This window comes from Magnolia sinica, chromosome 14 (assembly GCF_029962835.1).
Source record: "Magnolia sinica isolate HGM2019 chromosome 14, MsV1, whole genome shotgun sequence".
In the NCBI taxonomy this organism is placed as follows: Eukaryota; Viridiplantae; Streptophyta; class Magnoliopsida; order Magnoliales; family Magnoliaceae; genus Magnolia; species Magnolia sinica.
Genome location: NC_080586.1, coordinates 78,769,590 through 78,794,646, shown reverse-complemented (window position 1 = coordinate 78,794,646; position 25,057 = coordinate 78,769,590). Strand labels below are relative to the sequence as shown.

The 25,057-nt window shown below is 38.5% G+C and overlaps 1 protein-coding gene across 1 annotated transcript in view; it reads right to left on the bottom strand.

The window, feature by feature from the left end:
• LOC131224653 (acetyl-coenzyme A carboxylase carboxyl transferase subunit alpha, chloroplastic-like) overlaps positions 1-17,745 on the bottom strand; it is a 29,152-nt gene extending 11,407 nt beyond the window's left edge. The window contains exons 1-7 of the mRNA XM_058219927.1: positions 17,416-17,745; positions 14,236-14,686; positions 10,579-10,653; positions 10,216-10,323; positions 9,934-10,094; positions 7,177-7,291; positions 6,893-7,047 (exon numbers count right to left, since the gene is read on the bottom strand). Of these exons, the coding sequence (XP_058075910.1) occupies positions 6,893-7,047; positions 7,177-7,291; positions 9,934-10,094; positions 10,216-10,323; positions 10,579-10,653; positions 14,236-14,610 (989 nt within the window). The 5' untranslated portion in view covers positions 14,611-14,686; positions 17,416-17,745. The remainder of the gene's footprint in view (positions 1-6,892; positions 7,048-7,176; positions 7,292-9,933; positions 10,095-10,215; positions 10,324-10,578; positions 10,654-14,235; positions 14,687-17,415) is intronic.
• Positions 17,746-25,057: the final 7,312 nt, after the last annotated feature.

Genomic DNA, 25,057 nt, shown 5'->3' with positions numbered 1-25,057 from the left:
GGCCTGAGCTATGAAATAAAGAAATTAATTCATCATGCTCTAACAGTTCGAGCTATTACAGCAAGTGATTAATTGTCCTGCATCAAATTGGTATCAGAGCGGGAGGTCTCGTGTTCGAGATTCTCCACCAGGGGTGATTAATGCGGGGGCATTTTCACATCAGGCTCGAGTGGGGTTGCCTATGGGATGCAAGGGCACACTCGGGATGGGCGGGGCCCAAGAGGAAGTCTCATGTTCGAGGCTCCTCACCAGGGGTGATTAATGCACATTTCACACCGGACTCGAGTGGGGTAGCCTGTGGGATGCAAGGGCACACTCGGGGTGGGCAGAGCCCACGGGGGAGGTCTCGTGTTCGAGACTCCTCATCAGGGGTGATTAATGCGCATTTCACACCGAGCTCGAGTGGGGTAGCCTGTGGGATGCAAGGACACACTCGGGGCGGGTGGTTCGTGTGAGGCGGTACCCATGTGATTTGGGGCCCACGAGGGGGGTCGGCCAAGGTCCTAACCCATGAGATGTGGGGCTTGGGCTGTGAAATTAAAGGATTAATTCGCCACAAGCAAGTGGTTAATTGTCCTGCATCATTGATGGACTTGATCGTAACTTGATTTGCTCTAGGATAAAGATGAACAAACATAAACTGAAAATGCAAAAATGGGATTGTTGTCACAAGCAAATTCCATCAACATCCAAATATGTAATTCAGTTGATCAGTCCCAGAACAGGAAACTAGCTGCCCTGCTCTCTTTGATTATTACAAAGGGGTGAAAGGAAAAGAGAGAGGACTACAGAATTAAAAATAGCATTAAGTACGAAGGAGTCGAATGTACTTACAACTAGTAGCAATATTGATTTGCATACTTACAGAGGGAATAGATCTATAATAAAAATATTTTATGGAAATTCCTTTTTTGTTTCATTCCTTTTATTAAAGAAAATTGATAAAACCTAGAAACTGAGGACATCATGGTTACACACCGATCCATTGCTCAAGTGGTAGACTAAGTGAAGATAACCTCGTTTCCACACTGAGGTCTTGGTATCGATTCCCAAGTGGGGTGTGGCTAACAATGGGGTGTACTAACAATTGGGTGTGTATTAACAAGCTAACAAAAAAAAAAGAAAAGAAAAAAGACATCATGGTTAGCATGTTGGAGAAGGATACTTTATAGTTTACCAGTCAACATAATTTGCAATAAGAGATGTGATAAAAATCCAAGTGCAAATTACAAGATCTAAAATTTCATACAGTCATGGGTATATGGTAACTTCTGGTCTTTAGTATGTGTAAATATGGACATGATATGCATTTGTTTGGGAAATGTGATGATCTGGCTAAAAATGAAGGATTAGACTCATATGTGTGTTCACCACCACTCATGAAATGGTGGCAACCATGTATTGTACATATGCCATACGTGTGAGTCAATCCCAACTCCTAAGTGTCCAAATAGTAGGGCTCTGGACAGAGCATAGCCAAAAAGTGACACTATCTGGATGATCCTAATCATGTAATTAGTGCCTAAAAATTGTTGTTAGGCATCTAATGATCAGAAGTTCAAATTCAAAAGGTGTAATCAAATGGTTATGATTGTCTTATCAATGTGATTGTCATGATATGTTTTATCTACAATCATCATCAACATCATCTAAGCCTTATCCAAACTAATTGAGGTCACCTACACAATTCATATTCCACTTCCACCATTCCACCCTACCAAGGACCATATCCTTAATTAAACCATTGGTCACCAACTCTTTTCTTACTACCTCCCCCACGTCCTTTTGGGCCTTTCCCTTGCCCTTTTGGAGCCTTCAACTTGAACCAATCCACTCTCTCTAACCGGTGTAGCTCTTGGTCTCAGCTGCACATGGCCAAACCATCTAAGTCTACTATCCCTCCTCTTATTACATATTGGAGCTACTTCTAAATTCCCTCAAATGAATCATCATCGTCATCTAATAATTATCCCAATTAATTGGGGTCGGCTACATGAATCATGTTTTGCATTCCGCTCTATCAAAGGACTAGAACTTCAATTAGACCATAGGTGAAGTCTTTTCTTGTTACCTCCATCCATGTTTTTTTTTTAAAAAAGAAGTGAAGAGTTTATTACAAAAAGGCCAAAGGCTAAAAAATTATAACTTAGACCATAAAATAAGAAACGAATAACTCCCGCCTATTACATTTGCAACTATAGCCCAATCCATTAGATTCAATTTAGCCCGATTAAACACCTCCAATATCCGCCCAGACATTGATCTTTCCTTCCTTCGCAATTAATTGGGGTCAGTTATATGAAACGTGTTATGCATTCCACTCTATCAAAGGACTAGACCTTCAGTTAGACCATAGGTTATCAAGTCTTTTCTTACTACCTCCATCCATGTTTTTTTTAAAAGAAGTGAAGACTTTATTTCAAAAAGTCCAAAGCCTAAAAAATTATAACTTATTCATAACTCCCGCCTATTACATTTGCAATTACAAGCCAATCCATTAGATTCAATTTAGCCCTATTAAACACCACTGCTCACCCCCCGAAGGACTACATTTCAACCAACACCGCCAATCTCCACACTTGCAACCTTACCCACACCTCTCCATGCCAAGCCAATTGAAAACTCTATACTGAACCCGGCATGACCGATGCCAACGGAGTGATCCCTAAATCCCTTGGAAAATGGGCAATGAATGCAGATATGAACAACAGACTCGTCACTATGCATGCAAATTACACAAACATTCTAGAGCACCATCTTTCTCTTGAGAAGATTGTCAACCATTGGCAACTTATTCCTTCCCACTAGCTACGTCAAAACTGCAACCTTAGAAGGGGCACCATAATGCCACACCAAAGCAATATGATGCAGGACCGATGCATGAACTGAGTAACATGTGAGATCAAATAACTGAATTAAGATATTTAATAAAAAACACACAAACATCGCTATAATCATCACAAATATCATGAAAATCAAAAGAAAACTATGCATAATCCTAGCGTAAGCTACCAACATCGTAACTCAAGATCATTAAAATAAAAAGAAACTAGGATTTAATGGATTTAGGGACATCTAATTAGCATAAGATATAGTCTATTTCAAAATAGGAAACCTAATACAACCTAGGGTGAAAATTAGGGTTTTGGTAATTTGGGAAAGTATGAAATTTAGGAAATTTAGGTTTAGGGTTAGAGTTTCGGGGATAGAAGAAAGGGGTTTTGATATAATGATGGTGGGAAACCAAAAGGCGCAGGTGGGTTTCACACGTGTGGTCGTATGGTCACACATGTGGCATGGGAGGATGGGTTTAGGTCGATTAGGGTTTGGATTGTGGATGGGTATGGAAAAGTTGGGTTTGAGAGAAGACAAAGATTTTGGATGAGAGAATTAAGAATCTGAAGAAAATACCTAGACGGGGAAGAAAAGAGAAGATGGTGTGGGTATAAATGGAAACCTCGCACCTCCGTTGATGAAGATTAGCCTCGCACCAATCTTCCTTCCAAATCGCATGGAAGTATCTTCAAATCGCATGAAGATGGGAAAAGAAAGCAAGAGTTTTTCTCTTTTTTTAAAAAAAAAAAATTTATCACGAAATTCAATAAGGGAGAGGTCATATGCCCTCCTATTTTTATAGATCCAAGAAGTTTCAAAATTTACAAAAATCCCCGTCTTGTGAGCTTTAACGAAAATAGCCATAGTCTAAATAAAATCAACTAAAACACTCATAATGTGTCCAAATATAAAATAATCAAAAACTAAATCCTAAAATATGACGTGAACAATCAACGATCAATGGCCCGATCATGTGATCCATGCGATCCAATGGTCCGATCGTCGCGTCCCTTCAATCCAACGGTCTGAATCACTCCGTAAAGCAGCCCATGTGCATCTTCCCAGTGTGGGGTCTTCCAGATGCTCGCACATGCATATGGGGCCTTCAAAACAATCACAGGTACTCGCCTAGCCACAGGGAAAGTGGTGTAGCCCGCCTCCTCCTCTGATACATATGTAAGGGTGTGCGTGACGTGATGTCCTCATCACAATAGTACTGAGTTGACTTCCCAATAAAGACCCACTGAGTACTCTATACATAACTTCATAAAGAATCACCTAGACTTTTCTTTGGTTCATACCATCTTGTCCCTTTCTCCTGCCACTGGTCTCACACTGCACTATAGCTCCAAAAGCCCTACTAAGTCTTCCATTTCTTCATTTTTTTTAAAAATCCTACGAGGGCCCCAACTCACTTCATACCTTAAAAAGGAGAAGCAACAAGCCACCACTACATTTGCCTCTAATGAAATTCTTGATAGCCTTGGAAAGACTTCCTTCAATGCCTTTTTGCCCAAGCAAACATCCTCCCAAAATCATATGCTCTAGCCATCTCCCAAAGAGAAACCCACACCTTCCATAAGCTTCGTTCATAGCACAACCACAGACTTTACACTGCTAAAGCCTTCTAAAGGATGACGCCTTTGTTCCCCACCCCCTTTCCTGCCATAAGTTACCTTGTTTCGAACCAAACCTCCATATTCATTTTCCTAGAAGGGCAGAGTTCATTAGCTCCAAGTTCCTTAAACCCACCCCTCATTCCTCAAGCGACTTACACATCTCTTCCCAATTCAAGAGATGAGGCTTTTGCTTTTCTTTTGCTCCCTGCCATAAAAATTCCCACCTCATCTCTCTGGCCTATCCAATACAAACATCAGACATATGAAAAGAGACAAAATAAACCAAAAGATTGGAAATTGCTTATTAATCTCAATGTTCCACCCAAGGTACTTACTTTTCCAACTCAAAAGCTTGCCTTCAAATCTCTTAATAACTTTATCCAATAAATGTTTTGCCGGCTTACCCTATGCACAACAGAAGGCCTAAATAGGAGGAAGGAAATGAACCCCCGCGGCAACTAAAAATACTAGCAAACTTGCCTACTTCTTCCTCACTTTTGCTAATGCTCACCTTCAAACCCAAGACTACCTCAAAACATGTAATAATTTTTCTTAAATTATCCAATTTACTTTCATCCACCTCACAGAAGAGAATAGTGTCTTATGCATATTGGAGGTGGGAAACTTAGAAATCCGATTTGTCCACCCTAAAACTTTCAGTAAATTCCACTAACAAGCCTCTGTCTAACATCTTGCTAGAAGCCTCTACCACCACTACAAACGGGTAGGCGGAAGTGGGTTCCGCTACCACAAACTTTCAAAGATCCGTTAACCAAAACTTAGAACTTAGCCGATTTAAGGTAAACTTTTATCCAGCTTCCATTTTTGCCCACACCCCAACCAACTTAACATGTAATCGAGGAAATCCCAGTCCACACGATCATAAGCCTTCTCTATGTCTAACTTGCAAACTACTTGTTTCTTCCCTTCCCTATGATGGGAATTAATGCATTCCTACACAATTAATGCACTATCTAATATCCGTCTTCCAGTCACAACCGCTTCTTGGGTTTTAGAAAGCACACCTACTAATAACACCTGGACTCTGGAAGATAGGATCTTTGCTAGAATTTATAAGGGCTCCCTAATAAACTGATTGGCTTGAAACATCTCAAGCACTCTGCTCACTTTTTTAAAAGAGAGCAATGAAAGTAGTACCTAACTCTATCGCAAGGTAAATATTATTGTGAAATTCGTTAACAAAGCCCACCAAATCCTTTTTACGCTTTCCTAGAACTTCTGGTAAAAAAATGCAATTGGGAATCCATCTGGTCCAGGTGCATTATCACTGCCTAAATCTTCAACTGCCACCTTCATTTCCTCTTCAAAAAATGGTTTTTCCAAAGAATTTTCCTCCTTTGAAATCTGATTGAAGAGTAGATTATCTAACCTCGGTTGTTCCCATCATTCCCCGACAAGAAGGATCTCATAAAAATTCACAATTGAAGCACACACCTTTGCCTTGTCCTCTACCTTTTCCCCATCCACCACTACACTTGTGATCTTGTTTGCTCTAGCACAGGCACTAGCTATTGCATGGAAGAATTTTGTATTTCACCTCTTCTTTTATCCAAGTCACCCTCAATCATTGCTTCTACTTAATTTCATCTTCCCTTAACTGAGTGTTATACATTACGCAGCTACACTATAAGTTGCCCTCCGAACTATTTCCTCATCTAAGAATTCCATACTCTCCTCCTTAATATCTATAGCCTGGATATTACGTAATAGTGATTCAAACTCCACTTCTCAGTTTCCAAGAACCTCATTCTTCCATTATTAATCTTTCCTTTTAGAAGCTTGAGTTTCTGAAACAAAATGAAACCTAACAAACCCTCTATCAAGAAGTATGACCACCATTCCCTCACCAGCTTCAATGGCAACTGAGGAAAACTCCAAAATACCATTATTCATCAAGAGAACTAGCGCTTCTTTTTTATTCAACAAGAAGTCTCATGATACGTGATTCTTGAAATGCGATCAATAAATCTTATTCAACTGAAGCTATTAATATAGAACTCTCTATTGGCAATCTTAAAAGTAAAACAGACCACAAATTTATGAGATTTTCTGAGCAGAATATAAATGCTCTGCTTCAGCTTTCAAGTTAATAATATTTACTAACGTTCTGCAATATTTCTAAGTCACCATATTTGGAACCTGGAAGCATGATGCAGGAGAAGAAAATGTCAAAAGACCAATAACTCATGGTTTTGGAGTACGCAATCACACCTCAAAATTGATGCCATATAATTTACATATAGTTTAATAAATTATCAGAAAAGGAGTATTAAGAATTTAAGATAAAACAGTTCAGAAATCAGCTTGACATTATTTTAAAAATAAAAAGAACTTTTAAGCTACAAAGTTGCCAAGAAAAAGTACATAGAAGTTACTAACAAAGGCTCTATAAGATCAAATATACACAGGAAAATCACCTGGCAACATAGAAGACAGAATTCTCCAGCATGAACAATTTATTGGCACAGCCAATAGCAAGAGCTCCACCAGAACCACCTTCCCCAATTACTACCGAAACTATTGGAACTCTAAGGCCAAACATGGTCCTCAGATTATGTGCTATTGCTTCCCCCTGCATGTTGAATATCAGCATGAATCATATATGCCCCAAATGCATTCATACTGAGATATATCACTAAAGTCCATTTCATACAGATGCATTCAACAAAAAACAACATAAGAATAGCATTCAGAAATATACTTGACCAAGTTCCTCAGATTTGAGATCAGCATATGCACCAGGCGTGTCAATGAATGTAATGATGGGAAGCCCATGGTGATCTGCATATTCCATCATACGCTTAGCCTTCCGGTACCTGTACAGCAGCCAATGTTTTAGGGAGCATGATTCTCTTCCATCAAATATAACCACATAGTTAGTAAATTATATTACTGTTAGAGCCTTAGTTGCACAGAATGGGAGCATGAACCAGGGTAGATTAAAAGGCAGGCAATGCCTAAGAAGCATCTTGGTCAAAGTTACCAAATTGCCCAATCAACTTATGCACTTATAATCAAGAAAATTGATTGCAGTTTGCCACAAATCAGTTTGCCATTTTCTCTGAATTGGGAAATTGGATCACAATTGCCCCATCTTAAATTTGCCAAAATCCACTTGTTTATTTAGAGCTCCAAAGCTCTAAATCTGCTACCATGACATTAATTCACAAGATAGCCTGAAGGCTTGAGCTTGAGAATATTTGAAAGACGACATTTTGTAAGATCCAAAGCAGAGTCTATGGAATCAGATTAATTAATTGAGGAAATAGAGTAAACCTAACAAAACGTGGTGCCACAAATTGAACAAGCTGAGGGCAAATTGAACCTACTGAATTGGATGGCACCCCTGTGAATTATGAACAATGAACTTAACCAACTCTAACCCGGAAACTATGGTTTATAGAAAAATAATAGAATTTAGAAAGTGTAATTATCTTTAATGAGTTGTAGGAATTAACTAGTGCAGATGTTGTGTTTAAGTCATCCAGATTCAGAACTGACAAAGGACAGATATACTACAAAAGTGGAGTTCAAGGTATTTTTAATGGAATCATGTTAGCGGTCATTGCCATTGTTATCAGAATTGTACAATTTGTAATACAAATTCTATGATCCACGAAACAAATCATATAATTCTTATTGCATTGTATGGGTGTACAATTCAAATCGTACACCAAATCGCAAATCCAAAATAACCATAAAATTATCCAGCAAACCATACGGTTATCATATCAAATCGTATGAAACATACAATAATCTTGGATTATGCAAATGAGCCCGAATTTATCAAAATTCTGAATATTTATTTATTTTTTCTTCTATTTTAAAACAGTTGACTTTTAAAACATGTAAAAGGCACTCCCCTCTTAAAAATTCCTCTTTTTTGCCTTTTGAGAGAGAGAGAGAGTGAAGAGATATGGGGATTTTTTATATTAAAAAATGCAAAACAAAGAAATCAAGATATCATATTATTTGGTCAACGGAATTGAATACCACTTTTTCTGACATGATTCTAATTAGTAAAGGATTCTTGTATGCTTTTAAGGTAAATTTCTTGAAAGATAAATAAAGGGAAAGAAATGACTATCCTTTGCTATCATGATATGTATACCATATACATGTTCTCAATTCATAATATCATGATATGTATTATTTTTCTTGGTGCATGTTGATGGGAAACAGATGATTGATGAGTTTTTATTTTTATTTATTTATTTATTTTATCTAAGTTAGTTATATTTTCTTCAGATGTTTTTCAAATTTTTAAGGAAACAAAAAAATCTTATGTTTCGTGATTCGATATAATTCGACCCATATTGCAACTTACAATATGATAATGATTTGGACAACATTGGTCATTGCTGATGGGATCAATAGAATGTTCAGAAACAGGAACGGAATTGAGTTCTAGGGTTGAAGACTCCTGCTATGAAGTTCTGACTTCTGAGAGAATTCTTCAATTTTTTAAAAATAGAGATTTCTGATCCCTAGTGCTCTCTAGGCGAAAATCTACATCCTTAACACCCTCTTAAACTCGAGAAGAAAAACATGTAAATCCAGGTGTCATGGGACTCCAAACAGGAACAAGAAAAGGCGTAAAACACCAAAAACAAACTCTAGTAGATAGAATAAAATTCGACCAAGGCTCAATCAAAATTTCAAAAACTAAACATTCAATCTAAAATTCTCTCGTAAGTTTTAAATGATGATTTCGCGAAGCATTCAAAAGTCTTTTTATTTCTATGTTGAAATTTCTCTAGAGTGCTTCTATTCATTTATTCAAGGATCCTAGTGTTGGGGTCCCTCCTCATGTTGAGTGGGACCCACATGTGTGGGCTTAAGTATTTTATTGTCACATGTGTTTGAGGGGTATTTTGGTCTTTTAGCCAAGCAAGTAAAATAAGAAAAAAAGGGTCTTTTTGTTTAGATAAAGAAAGAGTTAGAGCAACATTTGGGGGTTTTCTTTCTTGGAGAAAAAAAAAAGAAAAAGAAGGGGATTTGTAGAAGAGAAGATCAAGAGGCTTTTACTATTGAAATCTTCGCATCTGGGTTCGTGAGGATTCATCCACAATGCCGGTTTCTTTGATTGTCTTCTCCAAGGGTTGTGTTGGGGATTTTCTACACTCCCTAGTAGGTGAGAAATTCATTTCTTTCATGTTGGTTGTAATCCACTTTTGGGTGATGTAGTTGGGATATCCAAGAGAGGTCTCTTAATGATTGTACTTTCATTATTTTGATTATAGTGGATTTGTGCCGGACTAGGTCCCATGGTTTTTCCCTTTACATTGGAGGGTTTTCCACAAAAAAAATCTTGGTGTCTCTTGCATCCTACATGTTTGATGATTTGCTTATTTGTGTTAGAAGTGATTTTCATCCACTAAATCTTTTATATTGTTAATCTCATTGATTTGCACATAGAGGGGAAAGTTGTGTGGTTTCCCAACACCTAGAAACATACCCATGTGGAGTTGGCATGCCAAAGTTGCGCGCAATGTTCTCCTTTGTGTTCCTTCCTTTCTGATGGCCAATAAACATATAGCTTTTACCATCTATGGTCCCAATTCCAGTCACGATTGCTGGATCATCATAACCTGCACGATCTCCATGGAGCTCCACCCACTTTAAAGTATATAAAAAAAGGGTAAGTGGGTTTTCTTTCAAGTACTCAAGAGTAGAAAAATATGTAGATAGCCACATCATATAATGGCTAAAATAAAAAAAGGTAAAGGCATGAAAATACCTTATCTGAAATGTTCAATACATGGTCCAGAAATGTTGGCCTGTTAGGATGCCGAGCAATATTCAGACGTTGAATGGGAGTTAGATGTGTGTATAGATCCTTCAAAGCCTGAAAGTGAAATTTCAAAAGTGTACATCGGTCATCTGTACTTTATGTCAGGGGCATTTGTAAATACCTTTGGTAGTTGCTATGCATGTGTTTCAATCCATGAATGGAGTGGGTGGCAATTGACAGCTTTAGTTTCACAAAAATAAAATAAGGTTTTTTCTTCAAACTCCAAAAACACAGTGACAATGATAATAATGATAATAATAATAATAATATAATAATTGTCATAATTAAGAGGAGCTTTAGGAAAATTGCCTGCTGATACTTGTTTTCCAACGAACTAATTTGATCACTGAAATCTAGTCCAGTTTCATCAGCCATTTTGCGCACCTACAAAAAATAATCAAGACAAGAATTAAATTAAAAAAAAAAAAAAAAAAAACCAAGGTATAAGTAGTAACAAAGATTATCCTGAGTTAAAAATAAATAAATAATAAAAAACAGTTGCATAGTCTGTCCCAAACAAGCCCTAACTTTTGTGACATTGAATATAACTGCCAGAATTGCACAAAGCTAAAAGGAGATGTTCATAAAGAAAGAGTGATGTCCAAATAAAAGAGACAATTATGTGGAAGACAAACTGATATAATTTGCTTTTGAGAATTTAAGGGGGGGAAATGTTCAATTCAATTAATAATAGCATGGCCATTCCTGGGAAGGAGTGATTGGAATTGTTAGCAATTATTACCTTCAACACATCTTAAAGCATTGACTCTGCGTATGGGTGTGGGTGGGTAAGAAGTGGGATGATAGTGGAGAGAATTGCAACACAAGTGGCAGAAACAGGATTCTAGATGCTTTAAAGAGGTTTTAGCTAGACAAATATTCTTACACCAGGTAGTAACCTACATTGGTTACCAAGGTACCTAAAAGAGAAATCTGGGCAACATGTTAAAATTTGACACTTCATTCAATGGGGTAGGGGACATCGTCCAGTTGCTGTGCACCATAAGTTGCTATCCTGTCGACAGCAAACATATTAATGTGCTGTTATGGATTAATCAGGGTCCTTCATGTTGTGAATGGTATAAGAGTAAAAGCCAGATCCCTAGCTATCAATATCACTATTAATACCTGTCCAAACAAAAATAAGAGGAAAAAAGAGATACTGGCATCACTAGATAAGCAACAATTCCTACCACTATCGATTAAAGGTAAGCTACAATGAATCCTACCACTACGGATTAAAGGGAACTCTGCCGTGATAGGAATCCATTTTTATTTTATTTGTAAATGGCTTGTGTAAATAGGGTGTGAGTGAGTTACTGAGGGTGTGTGTGAGAAGCTGCACTGATAGGATATGCATGATGAGCATGATGCACTTGATTGAAAGATAGGGTAGACAAGCACTTAGTGGGGATTAGTGAGAGTCTTGATAGAGGAGAAAGTATATGAAGGCTGTACAGAATAATAACTCGAAGCGCAATGAAAAATATATCCTTTTTGTATTTGCTCTGTGCTTATTGCACTAGGAGGCCTACCCCCCTTGAACTGGGAAAAGTAACCATGAAAACAGGGTCCTACCGTTTGGTATCAAAGCAACCATGTTCTTGGGCCATGACAAGTGGGAGACAGCAAGAAACTCCTAAAGCAGAGGTAAAGTTTTGACAATTCTTACAACCTAACTCAAAGAGAGATTCAATAGGCATACGTGTCTATCAGATAGCAGTGATAATACCAGCTCCCGATTTGAAGTCCGAATCGAAGATGAAAAATGGAGGAATTGGGCATGGAGGAAGCTTCCACCTATACATCAGTAGACCATCCAAATCCAAGGCCAAAAAGCCAGAAGAATGATACAAACAGGGCTATATAGACTCAATTTATCCCAACAGAATTTCCACAATTTAACAGAAACGATCCAACCAGATGGATGTATCAAGTTGAACAATTCTTTGCCTTCAGCAGAACCCCAGAGTATCAACTGGTAACATTGGTTTCCTTCCACATGGAAAAAGAGGTAATATGGTGGTAGTAATGATTGGAAAAGAGCTGTGGTAGCCCACCCCAATTAAATGGGATAAGGTTTAGATGATGATGATGATGATGATGATTGACATGGTATAAGCTCATAGAAGCATTGTTTGTGCGTCTTGGACCACTAATGCACAAGGACTTTATGGGGGTGCCGCTAAGTTGAAAGAGACTACCATGGTCCTAGAATATTTGGTGCAATTTAAGAGATTGACTAATTGAATTACAGGCTTAAAGTCTTATTCCGTTAGTTGTTTGATTAGTGGTCTTAAGGACAAGCTACAACATGAGGTACATATGTTTTGTCCTGATTCTATGACAACTGCAAGTGCAATTAGACTTGCATGTTAGGGGAAGAATAGCTTCTTGTTCTACATCAACAATTACAGCCATTCAATATAAAACAAAATGTTGGAAGTATGATCCAAGACAAGTCACATGAACGGAAGTATGACATTGAACAAAAGTAGCCATCTAAAAGGATGATGTCAATCACGATCAACCAGTGACAATATAAAGAACTTTTTTTACAGTGTGATGAAAGTATAGCACACACCTATTGCAATACTCAAAAACTCTCTCTTCTAATAGGTGATTCAGTCAGCAATAAGGACGGAGGTAATAATGTCGCATGGGACCTGGGTGATAGTTAGGGGCTGTTTGGTAGCAAGAAAAGTTGAAGACCAGACTGCCTTGTCCAGGCTTATGGCGATTAGGGAATAAGTTGGGTGCTGATAAATATTAGGGCTAGGATCCCAAGAAAATTGGGGACAACTAGTCTGGTCTTATACCCTTTCTGAGAGTTAGCCAGGTCATCCTTTGTCTCTACAAGGAGTAGGTTACTAGAAAACCCAAAGATGACGTTTGATCCATCAATCACATGCAAATTGTGATTGTAGGCCCTCGGATCAAATATCATCCTGATTCACACGACTTGGGTGGGACACACGACATGAAACGGAAGGGATGGAGATGCACCAAACATTGTGCATAGGGCCCATAGGATTGTCTAAATATTGAATCTAGCACATTAATCAGGTTCCTCCCAGCAGGATGGAAAGACATACCAACTATTTAGATTTTTCAAAATCAGGTGGCCCACAATTCTTCTTCTTCTTCTTCGTCCTCCTCCTCCTCCTCCTCCTCCTCCTCCTCTTCTTCTTGTTGTAACCAGACAAGACCAGGACAGGCCCAGCCAAGACAACTATTCGGGCTTGAACTTTTGTTGTTACCAAATGGGCCCTTAGTAACAACCTTGAGACTAAGGTTGATTTTTTGGGGGGAGAAATGATAGGAAATCTTTTAATAAGAAGGGGTTTACATTAATAGGGTGCATGTAAGTCATTAAGGGGGCCTTTGCAAGCAGCTTGCATTTATAGGTGCATTTGATTGGAAGGTAGGATAAGCATGCAGGTCTTGGGATTCGCTAGGAGTCCAATAGAGGAAGGACAAGGTGTAAAAAATAATAACATGAAGCTCATTGGAAAAGACATTCTCTCTGTGTTTATTTTGTACTTATTGCCTTAGGAGACCTCCCTCCTCTAACCAGGAATCTCATAAGCTAAAACAAGGTCCTATCATGCCGGTTAGGGAAATTCTCCTTGTATATTGCCTTTTTTTTAATGAGATTCTTGCATTCCATAGTTACATGTATGTGTTAAATATCTCCCATATCCTTATAGCAATGCAAAGAAGATTAGATGGAAAACAATGCATATTGAGAGAGAACCATGGAAGAGAAAAGAATACATTGTTCCCCAGCTTTGTTTCTTTGAGGTTGTCTCATGGGCCTTTTTTTAAGATTTGTTTTAGTGGTGGATTAGAAAAGATAGTAACATGCACCAAATTCCAAAGAATAATAGTTCAAATCAAACAGAAAATCCAAATGAAACTACAAGCTACATGTAAACAATGAATAACGAACAAATGAAAACTCACATCAATTATCTTCTTCTCCAAATCAACCAAGGGTTTCTCAAAAGCGAGAGTCACTGGCTTTGGTTTCTCTGAGAGAGGCTTGAAATGTGACAAATAACTCAAGTGCCCGCTCTCAATGTTTGGATCAATATCTTCAGGCCATGGGTAATCATGCTTCTTCCCCTTTTTAATCTTTGCAAAAACACGAACCTTACGCACACTTCTAACCTTAGATCGTTCCAAACCTTTCAGCCACACCCCATTGCTTCCTTTAAAGGAACTTCTAAGAAGATCAATGGCAAGAAAATCCTTTCTAGGATAAATGTGTGATCCAGATACAAAAACATGACCTTCTCGTCCTCCGTTAACTCCAACTGAAATGGATAGAGAACTCATCTCAAAACCGTAGCCTCTATACAGAATTGAGAACTTCTCTTTGCAGATGACGAACTGAAATTTAAGTGTTGTACTCCTGAAGTGATGAAACCATCCATCATGAAGTTCAAAATATGACACGGAAACAAAAAATCATGAGCTTAACAAATACATACATGAACAAGCTTGTAAATTATCTAGAAAAAGCACTTGAGCAAGATAAATGTTCCATGAAATGAAAAAACCCAGTGATTTGGGTCATTAGCCAATTATTTAAAAATAAATAAATAAAAACTGAAAAGAAAAGTACTATCATAAAAGAAGACTAATTGATATAGTGATGAATTTGGAAATTTAAACTGATGGTCTAGGTCAGGAGCTCGAGAATGGTCCAGCATAGATGTTTTTTTTTTTTCACTCTTTTCTCCATAAAAAACACCAGTCCTATACATTGCATATTTACTTGTGGCCACAATTATTGAATATCACCATTTTCTATCAATAAATTCACATATTAAAAACACAAAAACACATCTGCTACCCTTGAAATTTCTCAAACAATTACTTTTCAGGATTGGGCGCTTAAAACCAGCATTCCTGCAACCAAATTTTTCCAATAGTAATGATTATTCAAGATCAAGAGCTCAAGAAACACCATTCCTAAACTAATCCCTCTTTTGTGGTCTGTACACTGAAAAAAAAATAAAAAAATAGTCTGTATATTAAAGATCTGGAGGAAAAGAACAACTTTCCTGTTCAGATAACATCCTAAATACATGCATATTCAAGATCATGGCTCAAAATAATCATTGGTATATGGAAAATTTTGACCAATCTATGGATATCCAAGATCAATAGATCAATAATGGCAATCTGAACCCTAAAACAGCATTAATGCCTAAAGTTATAGCCATTCTTAGAAAATCAAAGATTAAGAGCTTGGTCTCTACAATATAGAGCATGAGTAGATAAGGAGAATTACACCCACGCCATTAGTCTTTGGAGAGTCATTAACTTTATGTTTTAAAAGGACATTGGAAGCAATTTCAAACTTTTTTTTTTTTTTTTTGAAAGATGGAAGCGATTTCAAACATATAAAAGGTTATTTAGGTAACTTGGATGTCTAGATGCCTCTCTATGTGTGTTGCATGTGCAATACCCACTAGTAAAAGAAATAAAAACTAAAATCCAGCACACAACCATAAAACCACCTGCATTCAACTTCAAAACAGTCTCAATTACCTGAAAACAACATTTTTGCTCAAATTTTTGTTTAAGACTGCAATGCTTATAAAAATAGCATACATCAGCCACTTGATCTTACAAACAGCACAAAACATCTTAAGTTGTATGCTTTGAACTTCAAAAACAATCCCATTAACTAAATATGCAAGAGTCCTCTCTGATTTGCATTCGGAAAATGTAATTCCTAAGAAAATCAAAGATGGCGAACTTAATATTGGCAATATGATCTTATAAACTGCAGAAAATACCAAAAATAACAAGCATTCTACTTCAAAAACAGTCCCAAATACATGAAAAATGAACTCTTCTGCTACGATTTGTATTTTATAAATGTAATTTCTATGGAAACCAAAGTTCAGGAGATTAAAGCAGCATTCTAAACTCAAAAACCGCACGAAAATACTGAAATCACATGCATCATCAACTTGGAACAAGTCTAGACTACCTAAAAACCATAATTTTCTTCTCTAATTAACATCCCAAGCCGTGATTTCTAAGATGTTCCAGAATCACCATCTTAATAACTAATAAGTTCCAGAATCACTTCATAAGCAGAATATGGTCTTGCAAAATCACAAAAACCCTAAAATGGCATGCATTCAACTTTGAAACCAATCTCAATTACCTGCAAAACTGCAATCTGTGCTCTAACTTGCATCCAAAACCACAATTTCTATGAAAGGTAAAATCTGGAGCCCAAAATCACCAAGTCTAAACTATAATGAAAATAAAAAAATTAAAAACTATGAAAAACCCAAAATTTGCATGAATTCAACTTTGAAAGCAATCTCGATTGCCTGCAAAAATGCATTTTGTGTTCTAATTTGCATCCAAAACCACAATTTCTATGGAAAACCAAAATCTGGAGTCCAAAATCAACAATCTGGACTATAAATTATTTTTTAATTTTTTTAAAAAAAAAACAATGAAAAACCCAAGAATTGCATGAATTCAACTTCAGAATAAAAGACTCAATTACATTTTTATTTTTATTTTTAAAAAAAAAAAAAAAAAAACACAATTTATACTATGATTTGTGTTTTTTTTTTTTATAAAGTGCACGAATAAGACGTCAGGAGCTCAAAAATACCAATCTGAACTCAAGAACTGTGGGAAAACCCTGAAATTGCATTCATTTGACTCCAGAACAAAGTATAAGTTACATGAAAACCAAAATATCTTCTAATATGTCATATACCAACCTGAACTCAAAAAATGAAAAACAAAAGCCAAAAATCGAGTGCATTCGATTTTACAAAAACAGTCTCAATTACTCAATAACCATAATGTCTACTCTAATTTGCACTCAGAACCGCAATTTCAATGAAGATCCGACATCAGGAGATCACATACACAAATCTGAACTCAAAAACATCAGGAAAACCCTAAAATTGCATGTGAGACTTCGAAAAAAAGAAGTCTCAATTACCTCAAAACCACAATTTCTGCTCTAATCTGTGTCCAAAATTGCATTTCATATGAAATCCGATATAAGGGGCTTAGAAACACCAATCTCAGCTCAAAAGTAAAACAAAAACCCTGGAGTTTCATGCATTAGACAATAATAACAGCCTCAATTACCTGAAATAGCCGAAATTTCAGCTCTGATCTGTGATCTTGATGATGGAGCGGAAAAGAAATGCTTCCAAACAGTGAGAATTGGTGCTTCTGGGATCGAAATTAAAGCTTCGGAAATGAGAATTAGAGCTTTTGAGGTTGGAAATCGCCTTCTCTCCGCGAGAGCGAAAAAAAAAAATGGGGTTTTAGAATCTGGAAGGAAATGGTATTGAAATGAGAGGAGGAGAGATTTATATAGTAGCGGGAATAGAATTTCTGAAGAGGGTAAAAGTGGAAATTAAAATATCACGAGAGAGAGAGAGAGAGAGAGAGAGAGAGAGAAGCTTAAGCGGATTGAAGAAGCTCGTCTTCCCTGTTGCATGATCCTCCTTCTGTGGATATATACAGAAAAAGACCCTACATTTTGCGAAAATTACAGATCTATCCGGACAAGTGTATGATTCCCGTGATAGTTTACCACCATCTTAAAAAAGACGCGACTCATGCACCGTACGTGTGGCATAGTTATACGGAGATCCATGCCGTCCAAGTATCTGACCGGACAGTGGATGGATCAAAACTCTAAGATTACATTACAATATGATATTAACCATCTTAATTTCTGTTTAATCTGGACCGGTCAATGTTAAATATTTAACCATCTAACCACAGATTGGATGGCTAGATTTTCTTGATGATTACGAATTTCATAATTTCCTCCGTAATCTGGATGGTCTGGATATCAATACATGTGTGCCACGTGTAGTGAGGATGAGTCACCACCGGACTCGTCCGTCAATTCACCAAGACTGTGGTGTGTATTCTATCATACAGGTGGCACGCATGTAAGCAATGCAGACCGTATTCCGAAAATGACACGGCATCCAATTTTATCATCTACCGCGAAAGTGATGGCTTAAAATTGACGGTTAGGATTAGGCTGATTTCCCCATCCAAACACAGGTCCCTTGATTTAGACGGTTTGATTCAAGAACACGTTGGAAGACACGTCATGATCGAGGGGTGTTCTCACCGTTTGATACATCGCGATAGATACACCAAACAATATTATCGCAGTATCTCCAAAATATCGGAAGATTTTAAAGTGTCGCATTTTTATCACGATATTTATTATTGTTATAGGAATATATCTTTTTAAAATATGTTAGAATATTTTTTTAAAAAAATTTTAATTTATGGCAGTATTTTCCGATAATATCCAATAAAACCTCAAATTTTGAAAATATCCGAGAAATTCCGGCCGAGAAATTACCGAGAAGGAGATTCGCTACTTTGGATGAGTTATTGATGGACATTTAATAGACGGCTGAAACGAAAGCCAAGCAACTGTCAGAATTCATTCCGATCGGATTCTAGAATGATAAACTACCAACGATAGATTCCCCAATTTCTAAGTACCTGTGTATCAACCATCACTCGGCCCGAGTATCAAATGACTCCCTGTTGGAAATGATTGGGTACGCAGATCTAACTATAACGCGAATCCCGACACGCTTCAAAATGGGATTTTTAAAATTCCCATTTGAAAATCCCACTGGAATAGTCGTTTGGTGAGTGGAAGGTGGCCCGGTAGGCGCCGGAGGGAACAACAAAGTCTCATGTCTGTTGAGATAGTGTTTCTGCCTACACAATCTACACTGTACACGTGGCGTTATGTGGATGGTCTAAACCGTTGATCAGATGGGCTTACCCTTCAAGAGCCATTGATGTTGTCAATCAGATATCACTTTTGATTCATTAGGTAGAAAAAGCTGAGATTGTGCCTTTCTTTTGAATTAGGATAGACGGTCTGGATCATCAGACACATGGAAGACGTGTACAGTGCAGAAAAGGCAAGGAATACTCTTTATCCTTTGGAATTTGGATAGAAAGCGACCTCAAAATGCACCATTACACGAAACGGAAAACTCTACTGCATGGATTGTAGGATGAAGCGTGCAACGCCCGACCTATGTGGGCCCAATGTAATTTCTGTGATAAATCCAATCTGTTAATCAGTTGAGAAAAAATCATATTAGACTTTTGAAAAATTATCAGAGTAAATTAAAACTCGATTCGGCCACACCACGTGAACAGTGGATAGGAACGCCCACGTTGGTAACCTTTTTGGGACCTATTATGTTGTTTATATTACATCTAACCCATTTATTAAATGATAACTACCAGGATTAATTTATATGTTGAAATTTATCCTGATTTAAAAATTATGTGGACCACAAATCAACATTTAGAGGTTATATCCGTGATTTTGTATTGTTATTTCCTTGGTGTGTCGAACCATAATTTTGAACGGATATGATTTTTCTTACGTATGATAAAACCACGGTGTTCAATTGATGGACGGAGTGGATGTAAAATAAACATCTTGATGGAAGAGGCAGAGCTCACGTGTTGCACTTGCTTATGCTTCAACAACAAGGGTTGTATTTGTAGAGGATTCCGGACCGGACTGCAATTACGCCACCATTAAGATAGATATATACAACACGCGTGTAAAAGGTCGTTATATACATGGCTCAACAAGTTGACATTGTGGCACGTTTTTGGAAGATCCACACCGTCCATCATCCCAGTCGACTGCTTCATATGGACGGATTTTATTAATATATACACACACCATGGTGGACCCTACAAATAATTTGGACGATTTTAATGGTGGCCATCCATGTCAGCTATTCCCTATGGTGTGGTCCACATGAGTTTTGAATCGGACTGATATCTGGCCCTCGATTAAACACACACGTTGTAGATGTCATAGATGCGAAGTGATTCCATCCATGTGAAGGTCACCAATCAACTGCTCGATTTGCGTGTCCATCTCTTCTTTGCCTACTGAGTAAGTAAACTCTGTGGGTCCCATCTTCTTTATCTGCCTTATCCACGCCGTCCATCCGTTTTTCCAGCTTATTTTACGGTATGAGCCTAAAATTGAAGAATATCCAAAGCTCAAGTGGACCACACCACAGGAAACAGTGGGGATTGAACACCTACCATTGAAAACTCCCTGGGGGCCACAGAAGCTTTGGATCAAGCTGATATTTGTGTTTTCCCCCACGCCTTGTTTTTGCACGGCTCACGTATAACTTCGCACACGTGTGAAAGATCCTTAACTACTCATCAGGAGATACCCACTGCATGCATGCCGCATCTCAAAATTGCGTTATCTGATCAGGTGGACCATGTGCATTCGTAGAATGTGGAAAATTGATGAGTTTATCTTGGCCGTTCATTTATATATGTAGACATGTGGTGCACTGATTATCAGATCGGCTTGGTTTTTTGACATAAGTCATCTGTGCGGTTAGGATCATCTTGGTGGGCGGCCGCAATCCTTGCATACAACTGCCACGTGTGAGGCGAGTGAATCAGCTGGCTTCGCTATAATAAAGTCGGATTGCACTGAACACCGGTACAAACCATTCAAAATCATGGGCCCCACCATGGATGGATCAGCGCAGGAACGTTTGATATCAACGGTCTGAATCCAACGACAGAATATCCATTAATAAGATATCAAGATCATCTTGTCTGTCCGACTTCCTGGATATATCCACATGGGCCGCACCATTTGAACGGCTGGGATTTTATTACATGTATGCCACGTGTACGGTGGTGTGTATGGAAGACGGAGGGAGGAAGATGCGAGGCTGTGGGAGGCCAACCAATTCTAAACCGCGATACAGTAGAAAAGCTGCATTTGGTGGTGAGAGGCGGAATGCATTTCGACGTGTGCGGGCTTGAATAGAGGGCAGCCGTCCAAAAATAAAGGGCCGAGATCATCAATGAGGCGCAATAGACCTTACATGTGTTGCTATGCCCGACCCACTGTGATGCATGTGAGTACATCCACGCCGTCCATCCATATTGAAAGCTCATTTTAGGGCATGATCCAAAAAATGAAGCAGATCCAAATCTCAGGTGGATCATAATACAGGAAACAGTGGTAATCGACCATTAAAAACTTCTCTTCGACCACAAAAGTTTTGGATCAAGCTAATATTTGTGTGGTCTTTTCATCTAGATCTATGTGACCTTATCAACAGGTTAAATGGAAAATAAACTGTAACACCCTGAAAATCGGGGGTCGTGCATATACTCGACTCCCAAGTTCCCGAGGTCACTTATAGCCAATTTTCATTAATATGCGATCCAATCTAAATGCGCAGCCTGGAATCTCCTGGAGCATGAAGTACATCCACACAAGTCCACTAAAATAAAAGAGACTGAATACAAATATATATATATATATATATATATATATATATATATATATATATATATATATATATACATGTCCAAAAGAATACATGGGTCGCATAAGATGCTACCCAACAAAATCACAAAAGAATAGCAAGACCAAAAGAATAGGACTGAGCCCCCTGCTCAGTGACCCAATCCCGCCGATCAAGCTGGAAGTATGATAGCTCGTCCTCCTCGAAGCTCGCCTCACCAGGCTCCTCCAGTCCCGAGTCACCTGCATATATGAATGGGTCTGGTTGGTGTTTTAAAACACCGTCCCAGAGTGGGAGTGAGTGATCAACTCAGTGGGTGCTATTAATCTCAAGTTATCACAGGCATCAATTTTGATATGATCTTAATGAAAAGCAAATAATCACACACGTCTAAGTAATCTTATTAATGCGCATGTATGCAACACGACATGATGCATGCCCTCACCACAACGCTCCCTCGTGCGACAACATCTAACGATCGCCAATGCCAACAGTCCTTCAGTGCGACCTCGACTGCCGAGTCGCCACCCTAACTAGTGCGATGCAATGATCGTGTTAGCCGTGTGATTAGTTAGGTCCATTCATCCAGCAGATTTGAGAATCTAGTACACCCCACGTATCAATGCCCTAAACGGATTGCGAGGCCAAGACCCCCCAATGCGTGAGGCCGAGACCCAATGAGACGTCAAGCCCAATGAGACGGACATTATTCTATAGTTTTGGAACTAGTGGCCCACCAACGAGCGGTTTAGATCTTTTTTAGAAAATTGGGGCATTTCTGGTGGCCCTCTGGCCATGAAACTTATAGGATAGGTGCTCCATGGCCCGTTGAAGGGCCATACAAAATTTGGAGTCGATCGAATATGGGGTTTGGTCGCACGGGTCCGATTTGTAATCAACGGTCACCGTTCCACGATCGGGTCCCGGAGTTTGTGAACGGGCGTAGAAAAATTCATTAGACCTCCACCGTGAAGGTGGAAGAGACCTATGGTTGGATAGCCTGGTATCTCGATTTCATTTGCAAGCGTCAGATTTCGGTCCTGGCATTGGTGGGGTGCATTCAGTCAGTGCCAGATCCCACTTCTGGGTGTCCGCTGGATCCATGGTCCGCGATGGTCCACAAGCCCAGTGAGATTTATGGTTCCCTTTATTTTTAGAATTTTCTGACCTTCCTGTGTCACGGTGTAGCCCATACGGGCTGTCGCTAGGTGTAAACGGCCATCTGGCTTGGAGGCCCGCATCAGGTTCTATCAGGACCCGTCTGGCCTAATCAATTGGGCAAATCTTGGTCTAATTTATTATGATACCTCACTACGAGTAGCTTAAATGAACGGTCTTGTGGCAAATCCTACATGGACGCCCCATGACACTATTATGGTTGGGCAGGACGTTACACTACACCTGATGTTTAAATGATCGGGCGGATTCATTGGCTTTCTACGGCTGATTAATCGGACTGGTGCGGTTCTTTACTGGTACCACCCCTGTATACACTAACATTGAGTGCTAATGGTTAATAAGTAATATTATAAGTTAATTAAATTTTTTTAAAAAAAAAATTAAAGGAATTTTGGAAATCCAAAACAGTGAAAATCCAGGATGTTACATAAACATTCCGGTGTCCCTATATAGTTTTTAATGGTGGGGATTCAATCACTACTGTTTCTTGTGGTATGGTCCACATAAGATTTAGATCTGCTTCATTTTTTGCATCATGCCCTGAAATGAGCTTTTTAAACTGTTGGAAGGCACATACACCACTGAGTCAGTCTCACCTAATCCGCTAGAATGGAATACACAGCCATGCATTCAAAAATTTTACAGTCCACAGTAAACCCTGTGACCTTTCAAAAATAAAGACTAACCAAGGATAAGGTGGTCCATGCCATAGAAAACAATTAACAACCACCCAAAAACCTCCAACTTCATGTGGTGGGCCATATGATGGTTGGATCAACAGTAACTTTGGGGTGTCCCACTTTCAAGGTGGGACAACTTTGTTGAACGGTCCGACGGCATACACATTGCACACGGCTATGGCAAATTGACATGCAACAAGCCTGTTTTAGTAGATTTTTAAAATGCTAATTTTTATTACTGACAAGTAATTACTTAATTATAAATGTATTTTTTATTTTTTTTTTGAATAACAAGTGAGTAAAAGACTCTTCTTATTACTTACCCAGAGCTAGGCCTGAAAAGGAAATAACAAGCAAGGAAAACCTCCAGAACAAGGAGGAAAGAGAAAGGAAGCTAAAAAGAAACAGCCCACAACCGAGGCCTAAGGGGAAAAGGAGAGAGAGAGAGATCAAAAGAGAAAAGGAGTGACGAAAGCAGAACGGGCCACAACTGAGAGACAAACCAATAAATGAATCCTGTTTGTCCAAAAAGGGGAACTCCGAATCCATACATATGGCAGACGAGGATGGTTTATCTAAGCCATGGATCTGATCCTCCATCATGGATGAACCATGCCCAAAAATCTCTTCATTGGTTGAGAAATTTAAATTTAAATTTTATTAAAAAAGGCACCAACAGTCCATATTACATGGAGAAAAGAGAAGACATCAGATGGCTAGGATCTTTCAATTTGAGATGTCTCATGGGCCATTGGATTAATGACTTGATATACCAACCATCAATCCTACATCTACAACCTTGGTGCACAGCAGGTAAGTTTCTTGTTCATCACAAACAGAAAATAAGGCCTCTCTATATATACATATAATATAATGGGGTTCAAGCCTGGTTCAGGTATGATAAGGGTATATACTACACCCACTTCAATTATAATTATAATCATCAATCCAACTTAAATTAATACTCAACCTTTTGGGCCTACCCCTTTTCCCTTTTAAAACCTTGCAACTTGCACCAGCACAGTTCCTGGCCTTGTTGCACACGGTCCAACCAGCTAACTCTACTTTTCCTCATCTTATTATTATTTACACTGAAAGCTTTTATATATATATGAAAAAGGTTCTATGCAGTCTAGCTCATGGGAACTTCCCATGAGGTCGAGCTGTGTGGGCCACACCGTGATGCATGTCGAACATCCACCCCATCAGTCATATGCACCATCACATGGTAGATGTAGGGCTTAAAAATCAAGTCAATCAATGACTTGTGTGGGCCACACCACATATTAAAGTTGAGAGGGCTTACCCCCGTTAAAACATTCATAATCAGTTGTTGGGCCCACCGAGATGTGGTTCACAAATCCAGCCCATCCATTATGTGTGTCCCACTTGGATGAGGGGTCAGACTAAGTTTCAGCCGCATCCAAATTTCAGGTGGGCTCCACCAAGTGCTTTTATATGTTTTAGGCATGTCTTCACATTATTTTAGATGGTATGGCCCACCTGTGTTCCGTGTATGGCTGATTTTTGGGATTGGGGATATCCCATAATTTA